Here is a 16675-nt window from a genome sequence, read left to right as displayed (position 1 = left end):
AAAATTTCACCCAACTCTTTAATGGTACTTTAATACAACTTTCATGTTTCATTTGCTTGAAACAACACACGTACAGATATACGTATATATATATTGAGAAACGCATAATTTGTTATAACCAAGAGGAGAAAACTCGAGCTTAATTCTGCCGACAATGAATCGGAAAGACCAACTTTGACCTTGAGCCCCACAAAGAATTAAGACTTTGTATAACTTGAAGTGAAGAATTAATATGAAAAATGTAGGTCATTAATTATGATACACCAATGAAAATTCTTTCCTCGAGAGGGACATGATGTGATTATTAATTTTAATTATTGCGACTGTTGGAGCCCGAGTTTCATTTGGACATGTCACCGGACGACACACGGCTTTCGAACCATCCATAAATAGTTTTTCATCATTAATGATGTCCAATGAAAACAATTCACTTTATAATTAAATATTTCACCTAACTATAAATTATTTTGATTGATTTCAGAAAAATATATGCAGAACTCTCATGTAAGGATCACTTTTCATTAAGGCTGTTCATAATCTTAATAGAAGGTTTGGATTATGAAGATTTTTAACTGTAGTAGAAGTTAAGACGTGAAAAAGTAAAATTACAAACACAAACCGTTGCTGCATAATTACACAAGATTCATAACAAAATAGTAAAAAATATTTGAGCCATAGGAATGACTTTGTTTATGAAGTTTTAAGAATGATTTTAAGTAATGATAATGATTAATGATGATCATTCACATGTGTTTCTTTGAGCCTCAACTTGGAATAGGAGAAAATCTTAACAATACATACTTTCTGAATAATTTCAGATAACAATCAAAATCTCTCCTTGTTTGTAAAAATCAATTATTTCCCCTTTCGTATTTCAAAACTCATCAATAATTCTTCAGAGTTCAAAGATTATGTTAACTTTCGATTCCTTTTCTTTTATTATTTCACCTCAAGAATCAGACGCTTACGATAATTTTTTTTAATTGATTAATTGCCGGCAAGCACTTATGTAAGGGTCAACAATTGATCTATAAAAAAAGTTTTTAATCATATCTCTTACCCTAGAGCAAGAAAGTTCGCAGATTAAAATATGAAAGAGAAAATTATTAATTTAATAAAACACTGGGGGGAGAGTGTTCACCATTTTCCCAACAAATTTTTTATATTTAAATTTATAAATTCAGCCATATTTAGTTTTACACAATCCAACACTCCAATGTATTTCTAATTTCACAACTTTTAAATTACACATTTGCTAATCCGAAATATAAATACTACATAAATTAATTTATGTTCAAAAAAACAATTCAAAGCATAAATCGTACTGGTAGCCATCGTCAATATGCTTTAGTAATGTTATCAGATATACATTAAATAAAGAATTATAGAAAATAAAGCCTAGATGAATACATAAAGACATAGTTTTGTTTCAAAACAATCCAAAACAAGACTCAGTAACTACAAGGAACAACTATTTTTTCTATAATTATTTTCTTAATTTATAATTAATTGGTTTTGTCACTGCAGAGGGAGAGTATATAAATGTTCTAAGGAAATAAAGCATCTTGAAGAAAAACCTGGTAATTTTATCATCTCTGTCACTGTAACTACTCTTCAAAGATTGTATAAACCTGCAGCATATTGACACCATTAAAGAAGATTGCGAATTAGAATGCCTCTAAGACAGTTTTTAATAAGGTTGGAGCAACAAAAAGCAAGACATCGTAATGATCCCACGTGATTAATAGAATTTAAAGGCACATACTGTATCCTAGTTCCTGAAAGTTACCCTTGAAATGAAGTTGGTATCAAATGTGGATCCCAGAAACTGTTATGGTTTTGAATTTATATGATTTTAAACATGATCTCTTAATTAGCCAACCACAAGTAGTTGAAATCAAGTCGTTTTCCTTATTCTGCTGAGTCTAATACTCCTACTTTTTCAAATGTTATACAGAAACAATGGAAACAAACATTAATTTCATTAAAGAGGTATGCATAAAAGCTTCACACTTACCATATATATCCCAGCTTTTAAATAATTGAGACATTATGTCTATATCCCAGCTTTTAAATAATTGAGACATTATGTCACCCAAGGCGGCACGCATGCAGGTCATCGACTCACTGGAGAATGAAAGGATAATTGTTGATAAAGACGTAGACACTATATGAAGCAAGCAAAATAAATCACGTACGCCAATTAGAGCATATAATTCAGAAATTACAGGAAACTAAAATATAAGCAAGCATCCCATAAGCGGATCTCCTTAAAGAGAAACATAAAGAGACACTGGAAAAAAAAAAAAAAACAATCTAATAATAGAGATATAATTCTTAAAGAACAATAATATCATTAAAACCAAAACCATAATACAATCAGAGTTAAATTGAAAACTTCACAGATCAGAATGCAAAGGACCTCAAAGGAAAAGTTACAACGTATGAAAGGCAATCAAAATCTTCTCCATCTCAACCGATGCAGCAGCAAGTCTTATTCCTCGACTACCAAGTCAACCAGTTTGCTATTATTATAATTTGTACTGGTTAGATGCAGAAAAGTAGGTCCCCCCAACCCTCCCACCATCTTTTTTGCTGCCATAATCTACAAATTGCCAGAACTTGCTCATTGAACTTGATACCTTGGCCCCTGCCTATCTATGGGAAACAGGAAAACTCATTGCAAGTCTTCAATTGGGTAACTCTATAGAGGAATCAAACCCCAAGATCATACAGATGCGGAAGCTAATTACAGGCCAGGCCATTTGACAAATCCCTCGGGGGTGCAAAAACAGTGGGCATTAACAAAGGGACACTTAACTCCAAGACTAGACTGCTGTACCAGAAGGGAGAGGCAGGATAACAGCATTAGGGTTTAAACCTTTAGTCATGTTTTCATAAAAATATCAGAGAGAGGGAGGAAGAAGGTAACGAAATACATATAAATTGCCTAAAATTAAAGAGTTGAAGTGTTGAATCGGAGCATTATGTAAATATGAAGCTCAGAAGACCACAGAAATATTCCAAGCTGTTGTCTTTGATCCAAAAAAATACAGAAATCGGACATACAAAAGCATCAATTCCAAAACTAGCTGCTGAGAGGAAAGACACAACTCTAATGCAGTTTCCTCCCTACTGAAATCACAATCTGCCATTTACCCTCCTAATGAGGGGCAAGCGGTATATATTCATTTTTTTTTTTGGTTTTTTTTTTTTGGGTGGGGGGAATCTCCTCATACAGAAATCCGACATACAAAAGCATCAACTCCAAAACTAGTTGCTGAGTGGAAAGACAACTCCAATGCAGCTTCAGTCTAACTCAGATTGTCCTCATATACAAGATGAGACTTCAATGCCAATCTAAGTTTTAGCTTCATAGTTTTCAAAGGATTTTTCATCAATTATACTCTCAAGATAACCAAAGATTGGTTATCTTGCTCTAATCAGGACCCAAAACGCTATCTAAGGGAGCAGTTTACTAGTTATAAAAGCTAACATTTAAATAAGGTAACACTCGATCTGCAGCTTCTCAAACTATTTAACGCATCCTTATAGTGTTATCTTAAACATTATGCAAACCAATCAAGACGAGGTCATGTAAGCAATAGAACAATTAAAGGGAAGTCCAAGAAAGAACCTTAGAGACCAGCCGCATGGACCTTCTACGAAGTACCTTCGTAGCCATATTCTTTATGCTTCTTAAAATCTTTGCATCCGGTCTACTATGGTCAGCTTGATCATTGTTCTCTATACGAGGCCTCTTTTTGAGAAGTTCTTTGTCAGATTCCATATTATCAAGACTTGAACAAGTTTTCTCCAATGAGTCGTCAAACTGTGAGGATCTGAAAGACACAAATACATGCACATAAAGATGGAGTTATTTGTCCAGATGCTCAGATCCTTACAGGAAAAAAAAATATGATAGAGCATAGAATTTCATTGAGAAGAAAAATTACTCTGAGCCCTCCCCTCCATCAATAAGTTTGCTCCTTTCCTGCAAACAACAAAATATAAATGCAATTCAGTGGTCACGAGGATTATACCAAGTATAAATACAACACATATCTAGATATCTTAGAAGCAAAATTAATGAGACAAACCAAACTAATAAATTTTTAATTGAATCATCTCTTTCTGGCAAAAATAATTGGTTGACCTGCTAAATGTATTGCTCCTTGTTTGTTAGGAGGGGAAGTGGGTTCGAGATCATCAAACAGTAGCATGAAAAGGAAATATATCCAAAATAGAGGATAACAAGATAATGAAACTTCTACACATAACATCATAAACAATAAATCATCTGTACGAAGCATGTCCTGTATAAGTTTCGCAAAGTAAAGATGTCATGCATAAAGTTAATCTCTTAATAAAACAAGAGAGACCAATTTCATATGATAAAGTTACAATTTGCAACAATCATAAAGACATTGAAAAGAAAATATAGAAGGCATTATGCTATTACAACTACTGAGTTATTGGGAGCTGTCAATCTGTGACCACTTTATGAATTACGTAGAACAAGAAAGATATTGTTGTCTGACAAAACAGGGCCATCGGCCAACATACACTGTTGGATCATGGTTTATGCTGTCACATGGGATCTTACAGCTTTTGAGTATGGGTTCATTCAAAGAAAGGGAGGGAAGAAAGGCAATAGTATCTCTATTGTCCTGTCAGTGATAACTCTTAGCAAATAAATGAAGTAATTAAGTCCAGAGCTGAAGAGTTAATGATATTATGAGAAGAAAAGTACATAAGGTTGATTCTGAACCCAGCTTTTATCCTTATTTTCAATGATTATTATTCATACAAAAATCACAACCCTGAAGACGTAAAACCACTGTTTTCAGCTGATATATCTATCTCAAACGTTGTATTTCCCCAAAACTCCACCATGTGAGGAACAATATTGCAAATTGCAAACAGTAAAATCAGACAAATATTTTTAGATTTTATCTTTAATGTAATGTTCAGCTTTATTGCTTGAAATCTAAAATGTGGAATAGGACACCATGTAACATTAGGATATCATGATTCCAAAAATTTTATAAAACCTGTGCTACAAATACGTAAGAAACCTTATTACAGGCACGCAAACAATTTGAAAACCTCTAGTTGTCAAGCCTACTTTATAGTAAATATACTGCATTTAATTTATTTATAGCAGTAGCATTCCAGCAGGGAAGTAGAGAAAATAGGGCTATACCAACTCTTCAGCGGGTATTGGCAAAATAGTCCCACAAATGTCAAGATCAGGCTCACTTGAATTGGCAAATCCACTTTGTTCTGTTTCGGTATTTCCAGGCAATACTGAATCCAGGAATTCACCATTTTTATGAGGAATGGATAATCCATTCTGTTGTATCTCAGTTTCTGACGGTGGCACCTCTCCGGAACTGCTTGCTGCGCATCCAGCAATTGCCAACTGAGAGTTCACAAGATTGCAACTGTTCTCCTGGTTTGAGTACTCACAATTTTCATTACTGGGCTTCTGATACTCAAAAGAGGCAAGACTTATTGGACAATCTGATGTATCTACAGTAGAATTACCAGCTAACTGCTTCCTAGGAGAAATAACATCTGATTCAATAGTTGTCACACATCCATTATCGTCAGTACAAGAATGAATACCGTCACGTGCATCAGAATTTGGTTCAGATGACACGACTCCTTGATCTTCCTGTACATGCTCTGACAAAACCACAGCCAAGCCACTTGGTTTTATTGCAATAGAAGTTAAAGATCCGTCTCCCCCCTCTGGATGATTGAGCACCACATCTTTATTTTCCTTTGTTAATATACTTGGGGAAGACTCGGATTGCACATTACCATCCTTACTTTGACGTGCATCTACATTCCGCAGAAAGGAACTTTTATTCTGGTTATTACTCTCTCCAAGGCGCCCCAGCTCCTGATGAAAACTAGGAGCCTTTTTATGGCTAGTGTTTTCACAAATGTTAACCTCATTTTTCAACTTATTAATCCAGTCTGATGGATTAGAACTCAAATCAACACAAAGTTTAATCCCTTCTTCTGAGCGGACATAGAACTCCAATGAAGAGGAAGACAATGAATTTTCTCTAGGGCATTGACAATGATTTAAATCTGTATGCTGAATGCCACACATATTCTCCACCCGGCCATCTTCTACTATTCCTGAACAATTCTCACACAACTTTGTTGTAGGACACTCCTTACTATTGAAATTACTCCTATCACATTGAAAAGGAAATGGAGAGTTTGACAAATCCTGGAACAACATCGAGCAACCCACACCTTCCTGCAATGGCAGGTGCATAAAATTTTAATGAAAACCACCGAAGCAGCAATACAACTAGATAGAAAATTCTTCTTTTTCATATGAAAATAATCCATGTAATAAGAGTCAATAACATTTTCTCTGTTTCTTACAGAAGAGATAAGTTGACTTTTACGTAATCCTTAGCATCTTTTCTATAGTTAGTGGAAATAGTTAGTGGAAAGCAGTTGCAGTCAAGTTCGAAAACAGTTGGGGTCAAGTAATGCTTCTCCATGTTTGAGTTAGGAAAAGGAACAATTATTCTTGTTTCCAAATGAAGGGGCTAAAAAATGGATTCTTCTCATAGAACCAAAAGGATAACCCACATATGAATTAAACACAGGAAAATACATAAAGCATTTTAGCAGTCTGACCAGTAGGTTAACAGGAGAAAAAAGAAGCATCATGCAGGGCCTATGCAACTCTATATTCCAGTCAATGAACTTTTGGGTAATAAACTTTGAAGGACAAAAAGATGTAGGAAGACAATTAAACCTTATCATAAGCTTTATCCTCGATACAACGATCCAATTCATTACTTCTAACAGTATGAGAAAAACGTCCTATCTTTCCTTCTTCTCTAGATTTGGAGTGGAAGCCATTATTATCTGCAAAAAAAACCAAGCAATAACTTGTTTATTTTCTACATCAATCCTACCACAAATCAATGATAACACCATAACTGTGATTTTTAAATAATTTTACGAAATTTGAAACACAGACTCTCTAGGCTATTGCCAAATAATACCCACCTGTTCCAGCAACAACCGAAGAACAAAATGGAGCACCATGCAGCGGTCCTGTGATCATAAGTGGATCTCCGGTAGTCTTTGAACACATATTCTGAAAATTTGTCAGATATCAGAACGGTGAGATTATTGGCATCAATGAAGGTTTTTCCAACTCATTGAAAAAGGGAAGAAAAAAAAAAGCTCAGAAAGACATTGACCTAAGAAGCAAGCCTACAAAATGAAATCAGATACAAAATTCCCATAACAAGTAACACAGTTTGGACAAACAAGTAGAGCGTGCTGACTAAGATGTACATATGACATCCAGCTTGGTTTCCATTCAGATTTAGCAACTTCATGTTTAAAATATCAGGGATTATTGAAACAGTCACTTTGTAGCTTCTGGTAATATAATGAAATGCAAAAATAAAGGTCAGGCAAAATAGTGAATCCTGTCGCCAAAGACGATTAGTAGATGCAGCCGCTGTCTAAAAATATCCATGCAAATAGCATACTTTGAACATAAGTAATTTTGTCATACAATCTCATAGCTCCGTAAAAGTCCCAAAACCAGAGGAAGATAAGATTTGCAGATACGGCATAAATATGAACAGGGTACATTAGTGCATATCAAATCTATACGAAATTATTAATAGAAAAATTCTGGTACAGCACTGTAATACACTGAGCAACTCAATTTGCTACAATTAATTAAAGCCCAACGAAAGCTCATTCATCCTCAATGAATTAAAACTATCAAACTCAAGCCTGAGCGCCTTGGTAGCAAGTCAAGCTCACTGGACACCATGCTAGGGCATCTTTGAAAAAGGAAAACGAAGAGTAAAGAAAAGGTTGAAAAAAAGAAGAAGAAGAAGAAAGATTAGAAGCCATGTAAAGCAGCTTAAAACAGGGACACATAAAACCAGAGCTTTTGGTGCAGAGTAGACCAAGATTGTACTACCTTAAACAAATCAAAAGGTTGAGAAAGAAAATCACCAGTCAATTCCCATTGGCTCAATCATACTCCTACTAAAACATCAAGCAATAACAATAATTACACCTAGTGAATGTGATAACACTGCAGATACTTCGAATACATGCTTCCGCAATGGAAGTCTCGAGAAATAATCTCATACTTGAAGCATGTCACATAAGCAATGGGAGATATTTAAATATAGTCAAGAAACTTGGCTGGAAGTGGGTTATCCACGCGGGGGAAAAAAGTTTTAGAGAGTTCTAATACAATGAAGTTTTTCCATGGTACAATGTCTATATAGCTACAGTGGCTGCCATAAGTGTCAAAGTTGGGTGAAACTTGAGAAATTGAAATGAAACAGGTAAGTTGTGAAACGTAACGTGAAGCTTGAGAAATATCTATAGTTGTTCTCTGTTTTAGCCATACACAAAAAAAGGGGATATCAAACATATCCCAAACTTCTCGCTCCCACCGGCCGGCTGATGGAAATAGACTTACTACCGGAGATATTCGTGTTACTTTGTTCCAATCAAACTCATTCAAACTTGTGAATAAAAGAACTCCAGTGTCAAAATCGTGTCTGGGGATTCCTGTTAGACAAGTAATAAGATGTCATGACTATGAAGTTGCATTGCCATCCAGCTTAATGAGCATTAATATGGGCCGACTTTTTCATGTTCCACCATCCGTTGTAAGTCAACTGAAGGCATCCTGAGGTTTATGAGATAAGCATGCCAAAATCTTGCCAATTAGCGCCGAAACTTTCCAATGACATCTCTTTCATAACTGATTTTCCTTTTAAGCACAACCTCAATTCATGTTGAGAAAACATCCTAAAGAAACTCATCGCTAATTAGTAAGTGCCAGTCTCCTTCATATAGGATGAAAATTTTAGAATTCTCAAAGATTTGTAAGGCCCCACTTGATTCTGAAACACAACACCACGCTCTAAAAATCAACTCATGCATATAAATGCAACCTAATCAAATGGGGGAAGATCTGCTCCAATAAACAATTAACAACTTCCAAGTAAAGTAAGGCCATCAAGAAAGATCCATATAACACTTTGCTTACATCAGCAAATCTAGGATATCGGTCTAGATCCACCAATTATAGCAGGGGGTATTAACAATCTAATGTCCGTATTACTCCTATGCGGTTGCACTAGCTAGTCTCTGTACATGTAGTAAATTTGCATCTCGAAAAGAAACTCTTAGATCACATTAAAAAAAAAAATCTATTTGAGTGATTAATATGCAGAAATAAGAGCAAATAAAAAAATACAGAAATGCTATCGTATATTGCAGATACCACAATCATGAAAAATCAGCCAAAACGCTACATAAAGGCACTTAAGTGACAGATATAAGAAATACTACAAAATAATGAACTGGACAGATGACAACAGCAGGAAAATCAATGGGCTCAGAAAACAACCTCAAAGTAAGAGGCGAGCAATTTCGCCATTTCCGAGCTCGATTTCCTCGCAGGCAAACCATATTTCTTGCACAGACCTTGCAGCTCCTTCCTTGAAAGCTTTCTATAGAATTGCTCATCTCCTTTGTTCCTCATCTGTGTCTAAGTCCTAACAATCAAGATATCTTACGTTCAGCTGTTATCTTCCGAAAGACAACATTTCAACGACCAACAACGGATAAAAAAAAGAAGAAGAAAAAAAGAAAAACAAGAGAAGATTTTGGATAAATACTTCACATCAAATAACAGAATCAATTACCTACACAACATAAATATAACAACAAACGTGTAACAGCAAAGAGCGAGACATTCTTTCTGTTTGGTAGCTGAGAAACCAAAGGAAAGGAGAACAAAAAATGTTTGAATCTCAGAGCTTGATTCTTTATTTTTTTACATTTTGCATCAACTATACGGAAGAAACTTTCTAGAAGAGCGAGAGCACAATGAAGTAGAAGCGAAGTATGCATTTCTTACCAAATCGATAAATTTCCGGGAAAGTTGAACGAGAGAGCGAAGGAAAATGCAGGGAAAGTCGGCTACAGACTTCAAAATCTGCTTTGGACTTTTGTTCTCTTTCGCCCGATAGTCATGGAGATATACTTGGAACTATTGAAGCGAGTATGGAATGGTAGTTTTGTAATTAATGAAACACGTAGTGGCATTCGTTTCCGTGAATATTAACGCCTAAACCAAACGGATCATGACCGGCAGTCGGCACGAAACTAATTAATCACGTCGCACATAAAACGCAGGACAAAATATCAAATTAATCCATAGTAAACTAATTTCTAGTCAATTGCAAATTAAAAAGATTATCGGGAGCAGCTCTTTCCACGGTGAATGCGTCATGTGGCCATAATCATTAGTTTGTCGTATTATCTCGGATTCATTTTAGAATTTCTCAAGACCAGTGTGCCATATGCTATGTGATGTGGTATCAGATGTGGGTAATGAGTTATGCGACACGCAAAGTTCTATTTTCTAATTTGGGATTAAATAGGTTGCCCATTGTCCAAATTTATGATTATAGAACTAACACTACTAATATGGAAGACAAACTAATTACTATAAATCTTCACTAAAATGATCAAGTATTTGATTACATATTTACATATTGGTTAGGAGTTAAAACCATCCTAAACATTCCAAGAGTTAAGAATTTCATGGATAACTATACATATAGTGGTGAATTGGAGTCTTTAATAAAAATAATTTCATGGATAAGAAAGATTCTCAACAAAAATTTTCACCGTCATCTCTTTTCTCATTGGTAAATTTGGCAAAGATTTTGGCAACTATAATGACAAATTAAATTCCAAAATTTGATCATGTACTTGTTCTTTTGCAAACTTAATTTTCAGATTATGCACCATTCCATTCCATATTTTGAATTTTATTCATATGAAAAAGCATATTATCAAGGTAGGCAGCCCAAGTTCAATCAAATTGCTCTTGCGTGTGTTGTATCATCATGATTTTGTTAACAACTGTAAATAAAAAAATAAAATGATATATGTATAGAATGCAAATAAAATTCAATTTTTTGGCAATATAAATGATAAATTAAAGCTCAATAAATAAAATATAATGCTGGTAAACGTAATCATAAAGGAAGTAGAAGGGGATAAGTAAGGAAATCAGGAGAGGTAAGAATTTAATACTTTACTTACTTTTGAGTATACAAGTATCGAGAGTAAGTATAGCATTACTGAAGTATCATTTATACGAAACGGTGAGATGATAAGAGTTGGATATTTGCGTAGGGCCTTGGCATTTGGCAGAAGGATGCATATCATGCGTTGCAGTTTCGTATCATATTGTGTTAAATTACACATGTCCAAACCCAGTTATTGATTTATTGGGATGAAGACTTGAACCCATTCGAAATCATTATCATTACCATGTTACCCGAACCTATCTATTTTACATGCTATTTTTGATATGATATCTTTAGTTTAAAACAAAAGTAGCAATTTGTAAAATAGAGTTCTTTAAGAATATATTACCAAACAAAAGAAGATATTAATATTCTTCATCTTTAATGTCATTAATTAAAATCTTGCGAGAAAAAAAAATTATAGAAAGATAATCGCTTTACATGAGAATACGTGAATGTATAGTGATGGTTACAAATTTGACAATAAATACTTGGGAAAAATGGTGAGTTTTGATTTTGATAATGCCGATGTTGTAAAGTAAGAGCGAATTTGCACAAATAAGGTAAAACTGATGCAGAAAAGGGGGGAAAAGGCCAATCAGAAATGCTGACGCACAGAAAAAGAGGAGAAAAGAGAGAGGGAGAGAGGAGATGAAAACCCTAACCCTAACTCCTCATTCGAAACACCTTGTCATTCTTTTGATATTCCTCTTGAACTTACTTCTCCATTAGCTTTGTTTCTTCAATTTCTTAAGCTCCAGTTTCACTCCCAGAAGACCCACTTAGTTGTAGCTTATTACTAGTTCTAATTTTCATAAAACATATGCGGAAATATATATTAGAACTCCGAGAGAAATGCTTTACTTCAAATTTGCCACTATCGTATGGTTAAGTGAGGATGTCTGAGAAATGTTCCAGCTGCTAGCCGGCGGTGTTTAACTTGTAAATTTTTCTCCGAAATCTGCCTCATTCTCGTGCCGGCGGTGTTTAATTGAATTTCTTTTTTTTTTTTGGCTTAAAATTTATAGTCACTAGCGCAAGCACTCCTTTTCCGGCGGCCTGAACAAGCCTTAGCACCCACCAGTTCACATTGCTATTATGTTCTCCAATATATGGTCTTATCTTTTGTTATTCTAATATTTCAACATTTAATTGAATTTTGTTATGATTCTTCATGTTAGTTGATTAGTGAGATCAATGACTTGGCCACTATTCATCTCTCTTTGTTATTGTTGATAGTGATTTTGCACACTGAAGGAAAGAACTAAGGTAAGCCAAACAAATCCTTCTCACTAAGATCTGAGCACAAAACATTTAAAACTTACGAAATTATTGCAAATGGATGGCTATTATTTGCAAATGTATGTGTTAGAACTAGGATGACTACAAAATGGAGGTGCATGCGCTTATTTTCCATTCCTTTATTAGGATCGGGGTATAATCATTTACAATTTGCTGTTATTAACTTGTTGGATAAAGTGAGTTTACTTTATGTCTGTATCACTTAGCCTGTTTTTTAAAATGTCTCAGAAATTTTGAATTTGTATGTTTTTGAAATTTTTGTTTGATTTTACCAATAAGTTAATTTATGGTCATGGTTTATACTAGGGGTGGGCATAAACCCACAACCTATGGATTTACCCAAACCAAATTAAATGGTTTGGGTTGGGTATGGTTTACCCATGGGTTATGAACAAAACCCCAACACTCAAATTTTTCAAATGAAATAAATGAAAACAAAATAAATGAACACAAATAGATAAAATATTTTATTATTTATCTTAAAATAAATTTTTATTTGTCATTCAAGTTTTCTTATAATAATTTTTTTATCATTTTACTAATAATTTTCTTATATATTTATTATAAGAAAATTTTCACAAAATAAATAAGTACAAAAAATTATTATTATTAATTTTTTTGTTCATATCAAAACATATATTTCTTATTTTTAGTGCTTTATTTTTTATTTAGTTTCTATTCATGTGATTTATTTAATTTATAATAAATATAAATAAAAGAGTAGTTGAAAATAAGGGTAATATTGTAAACTAATACTATTAGGGGGGTTTTTGGCCATTATAAAAACAGAAGGAGGAAAATGATATATGTTGATTACTGTAGGGAGGAAAGTGACAATCTCCCTAAAATTAAGCATATAAGTAGACAACATAACGTAAAACTACCAAAATGATAAATAAAAACAAATATTGCATAATTAAATAAATAACAAGTGGCAAAAATTTATTATTAGATTGTTAATGTCATGTTTGTGAAAGTTTATTATTAAAGTGTACGTTCTTATTTATTGAGAAATAATAATTTTTATGATTAAATTTTATTTTGATTTTCTAGTATTCTTTAATTTAAGGATTAAGTTATTGTAAAATTTATAATTTTTATGCATTATATTTTTTTATATTTTAATATCAATTTAATAATTAATAATAATTAATAATTATTATAATTTTGATATAATTAAATTTTATTAAAATAAAAATTATTTTGATAATAAAATTCAAACCAAACTCAAATCAAACTCAAATGATTTGGTTTGAATTGAGTTAAAAATATTTAAGTTGGTTTGAATTGAATTTAAATTTTTATAGTTTGGTTTGAGTTTAACCATGCCCACCCTTAATTTTTACATTGCAACAAAAAGTTTAGAAAGTAATTTATGCTTACAGACTGATTGTTTTATATATTTGGATGGTGCAGTTATTGTTTAATATTATATTATTTGGTTGGATAAGCCTGTCTGACATGAGATTTATGTCTGGATTGCTTATGTCTCCAAATGCAGGAACCCCAGGGCAAGGCATGTTGCTTTCTCAAGGAGGAGAAGAGGACTTTTTAAGAAAGCTCCGGAGCTTTCAACACGTTTGTGATGCTGAAGCAGTTGTGATCATTTCTATAACAGGAGCTCATGATCTACTCCAGCTCAAAGTTTTTCTCCTCTTTCTTTCTTTCTTTTTCTTTTTTTAACTCATGTTAATTAACAGCCATATAGAGTTTCGTTTAGTCACTTCATATCAATTCATTCTACTTTTTGCTCTAGGATTTGTGTTTATGAGTATGGTAATAGTGGGATTTGACGTACTTTAGTTAGCATCTTTTTAAATCAACTCAATAAATAATAGACAATACATATCTTACATGTGATATAAAATATACCCTCACACATGAAAAGTATATATATAGAACACACGTCCTGTTTGTCTGAGGGTTTATCTTACATTAAATGTAAGATAAGGGGATTCTAAACAATATAAATATTAACTGAATAAAATTTTATTGTTTTTCTTATCATGCCACACCTGGAGACACACAATGAAAGACATTGATTAGCCATATTAGACGACAAGTTAGAGTCACCTTGGAAAGAGCATAAATCAATAATGAGAGCTTGGTGTTTTGTTTGGTGCTATTTTTAATAAAAGCTTACGATTTTTTTTTTTTAAATGAAAAATACCTTCATTTCAACTTAAAGAAGAAAATAAGTACAACAAGTGGGGAGGGTATGAACCCATCTAAACAATAGTTTCGAGCATCTCTAGAGCTAGCTTAGCTAAAGAGTGGGCTATCGCATTATAAGATCTATTAGCATATTGGACACAACCTGAGCTAAAGCTCTTCAACAGTTTCTGCACGTCTGAAATGGTCCAAAAAATCTCGGATCTGCAGCCTTGATTGTTGTTAACTAACTTAACAATCTCTTGAGCATCTGACACAATCAAAGACTCTATACAAGCATTCCTTGCAACCTGCAGCCCCCATTCAACTGCTTCTGCTTCTGCAAAACACACATCACCATAGAACTTGGAAACTTTGATTGCAGCTGCAATCACATTCCCATCTTCATCTCGAATTACAGCCCCTGGACCTGCTATTTGCTTCTCCGAATTGGTGGCAGCATCAACATTAACCTTATAGAATCCTTTTTGGGGAGGATTCCAAGCCTTTAGCATCAGAGATCTTGGTTTGCCTATATGAGTAGCTGCTGGAATCTGGGTTCTTCGATAAGCTTCCAGCACAACTTCAGCCTTAGAGACTGTCACTTGGGGGCTTTCTTTTACTCTTTTAAAAATTCATTTCTTTCAGGCATTCCATATCATCCATAATATCGAAACCAGCAGCTCAATATCATCATTACTCCTTCTCAACTTCAGACCAATCAACAAGCTTAAAATGTCTTGATCAACACAATCCTTCAAATCATCCTCAAATCTAGTAATTTTCTAGATTTTTTGCACCACCTTACAGCCCACTAAAGCATGAAAGACTATTTCCAGCTTATTGTTACAAATTTGACACACAGGCTCCTGAATCACCTTCCTTTTCCATAGATTGTCAGCCGAAAGGAGAAGATTTTTTGCAGCCCTCCAAGCAAAAATCCTGATTTTCTCTAGTAAGGTGAGCAACCATATTGTATTCCATTGGTTCTGCTCAGCTGCTGAACTTGTCGGCTTGGCTGGGAATTTCAGATTTAAAGCAATATGATATCCACTTTTAACCGAGTATTGGCCTTTTTTATCGTAGTGCCACATTACTTCATCCTTCATTGGTCTCCTTGGCAGCAGAATTTTAACAATTGCTTCCGCATCTATTTTGGCAAAGTGCCTGTGAATCAACCCTTCATTCCACCCATGCTCTGCATTTATTAACTCAGCCATTAAAGCATCATCTGGTAAGCTAGGTTTGAAAATCGGTTTGAAGGTTAAGGGCCTAGGCAGCCAATTCTCTTTATGCAATAGGATGCTTTGGCCATTTCCAATCCTCCATCTATAACCCTTGGACATGACTTGCCGTCCCCATAAAATGCTTCTCCAAATAAAAGAAGGATTCGATCCAAGACTAGCCTTCATAAAGTACTTGTCCTGGAAATATCTCGCCTGCAAAGTTCTTGCCACAAGGGAGTCTGGAAATTGCAGGATCCTCCAGCCTTGTTTAGCTACTAGCGCTTGGTTGAAACTTGAAAACTCTCTGAACCCCATTCCTCCTCTGCACTTAGCCATACTTAGTTTGCTCCAACTCTACCAGTGGATGCCCTTTTTATCAGTCCCTGATCCCCACCAGAATTTTGCTATTATTCGCTGGATGTCATCACATATGCCCATGGGAATCTTGAAAACGCTCATTGCATATGCGGGAATAGCTTGAGCAACCGCCTTGATTAAAACCTCTTTGCCACCCACTGAGAAAAATTTGTGCTGCCAATTGGAGACTTTATTATGGATCTTCAACTTGATATCGGTAAAGAAACTACTTCTCTTTCTCCCAATCATAAATGGCAAGCCTAAGTATTTTTCATGTCTTGAGACAATGTTAAGCTGGAAGATGTCTTTAATTGTTGCCGCTTGCCCAGCCTGAATATTGCCGCTGAAAAACATTGAAGATTTGTCGAGATTGAATAGCTGGCCTGAGGCTGCAGAATAGTAGTCGAAAATTCTCTTTAGATTTTAGCAATCGGTAACTGAGGCTCTCGTGAATACTAGGCTGTCGTCCGCAAATAATAGATGAGAGATTTTAAGTTCCTT

At 34.3% G+C, this 16675-nt stretch overlaps 1 protein-coding gene across 6 annotated transcripts; it reads right to left on the bottom strand.

Annotated features, from left to right (window-relative positions):
* Nucleotides 1–1266: 1266 nt before the first annotated feature.
* LOC102618334 (uncharacterized) lies at nt 1267–10122 on the bottom strand. Of its 6 annotated transcripts, none has more exons than XR_370742.4 (9): nt 9956–10117; nt 9443–9590; nt 7051–7141; nt 6794–6906; nt 5207–6280; nt 3957–3994; nt 3638–3842; nt 2018–2127; nt 1267–1631 (listed from the first exon to the last, which is right to left on the bottom strand). XR_370742.4 is itself a non-coding variant. In XM_015530502.3 (9 exons), exons 3-9 carry the CDS (start codon nt 9575–9577, stop codon nt 2750–2752), a joined length of 1743 nt encoding a protein of 580 aa, XP_015385988.2. In that variant the 5' UTR covers nt 9578–9590; nt 9741–9807; nt 9956–10122; the 3' UTR covers nt 2332–2749. The 6 variants fall into 6 exon arrangements, 5 of the variants coding, with proteins under 5 accessions (XP_015385988.2, XP_024954893.2, XP_006478697.2 ...); XM_015530502.3 differs by lacking the exons at nt 1267–1631; nt 2018–2127 and adding exons at nt 2332–2836; nt 9741–9807 and having other exon boundaries at nt 9956–10122; XM_025099125.2 differs by lacking the exons at nt 1267–1631; nt 2018–2127 and adding an exon at nt 2332–2836 and having other exon boundaries at nt 9443–9624; nt 9956–10122.
* Nucleotides 10123–16675: the final 6553 nt, after the last annotated feature.

This window comes from Citrus sinensis, chromosome 3, assembly GCF_022201045.2.
Source record: "Citrus sinensis cultivar Valencia sweet orange chromosome 3, DVS_A1.0, whole genome shotgun sequence".
In the NCBI taxonomy this organism is placed as follows: Eukaryota; Viridiplantae; Streptophyta; class Magnoliopsida; order Sapindales; family Rutaceae; genus Citrus; species Citrus sinensis.
This window is presented reverse-complemented; position numbering and strand designations above follow the sequence as displayed.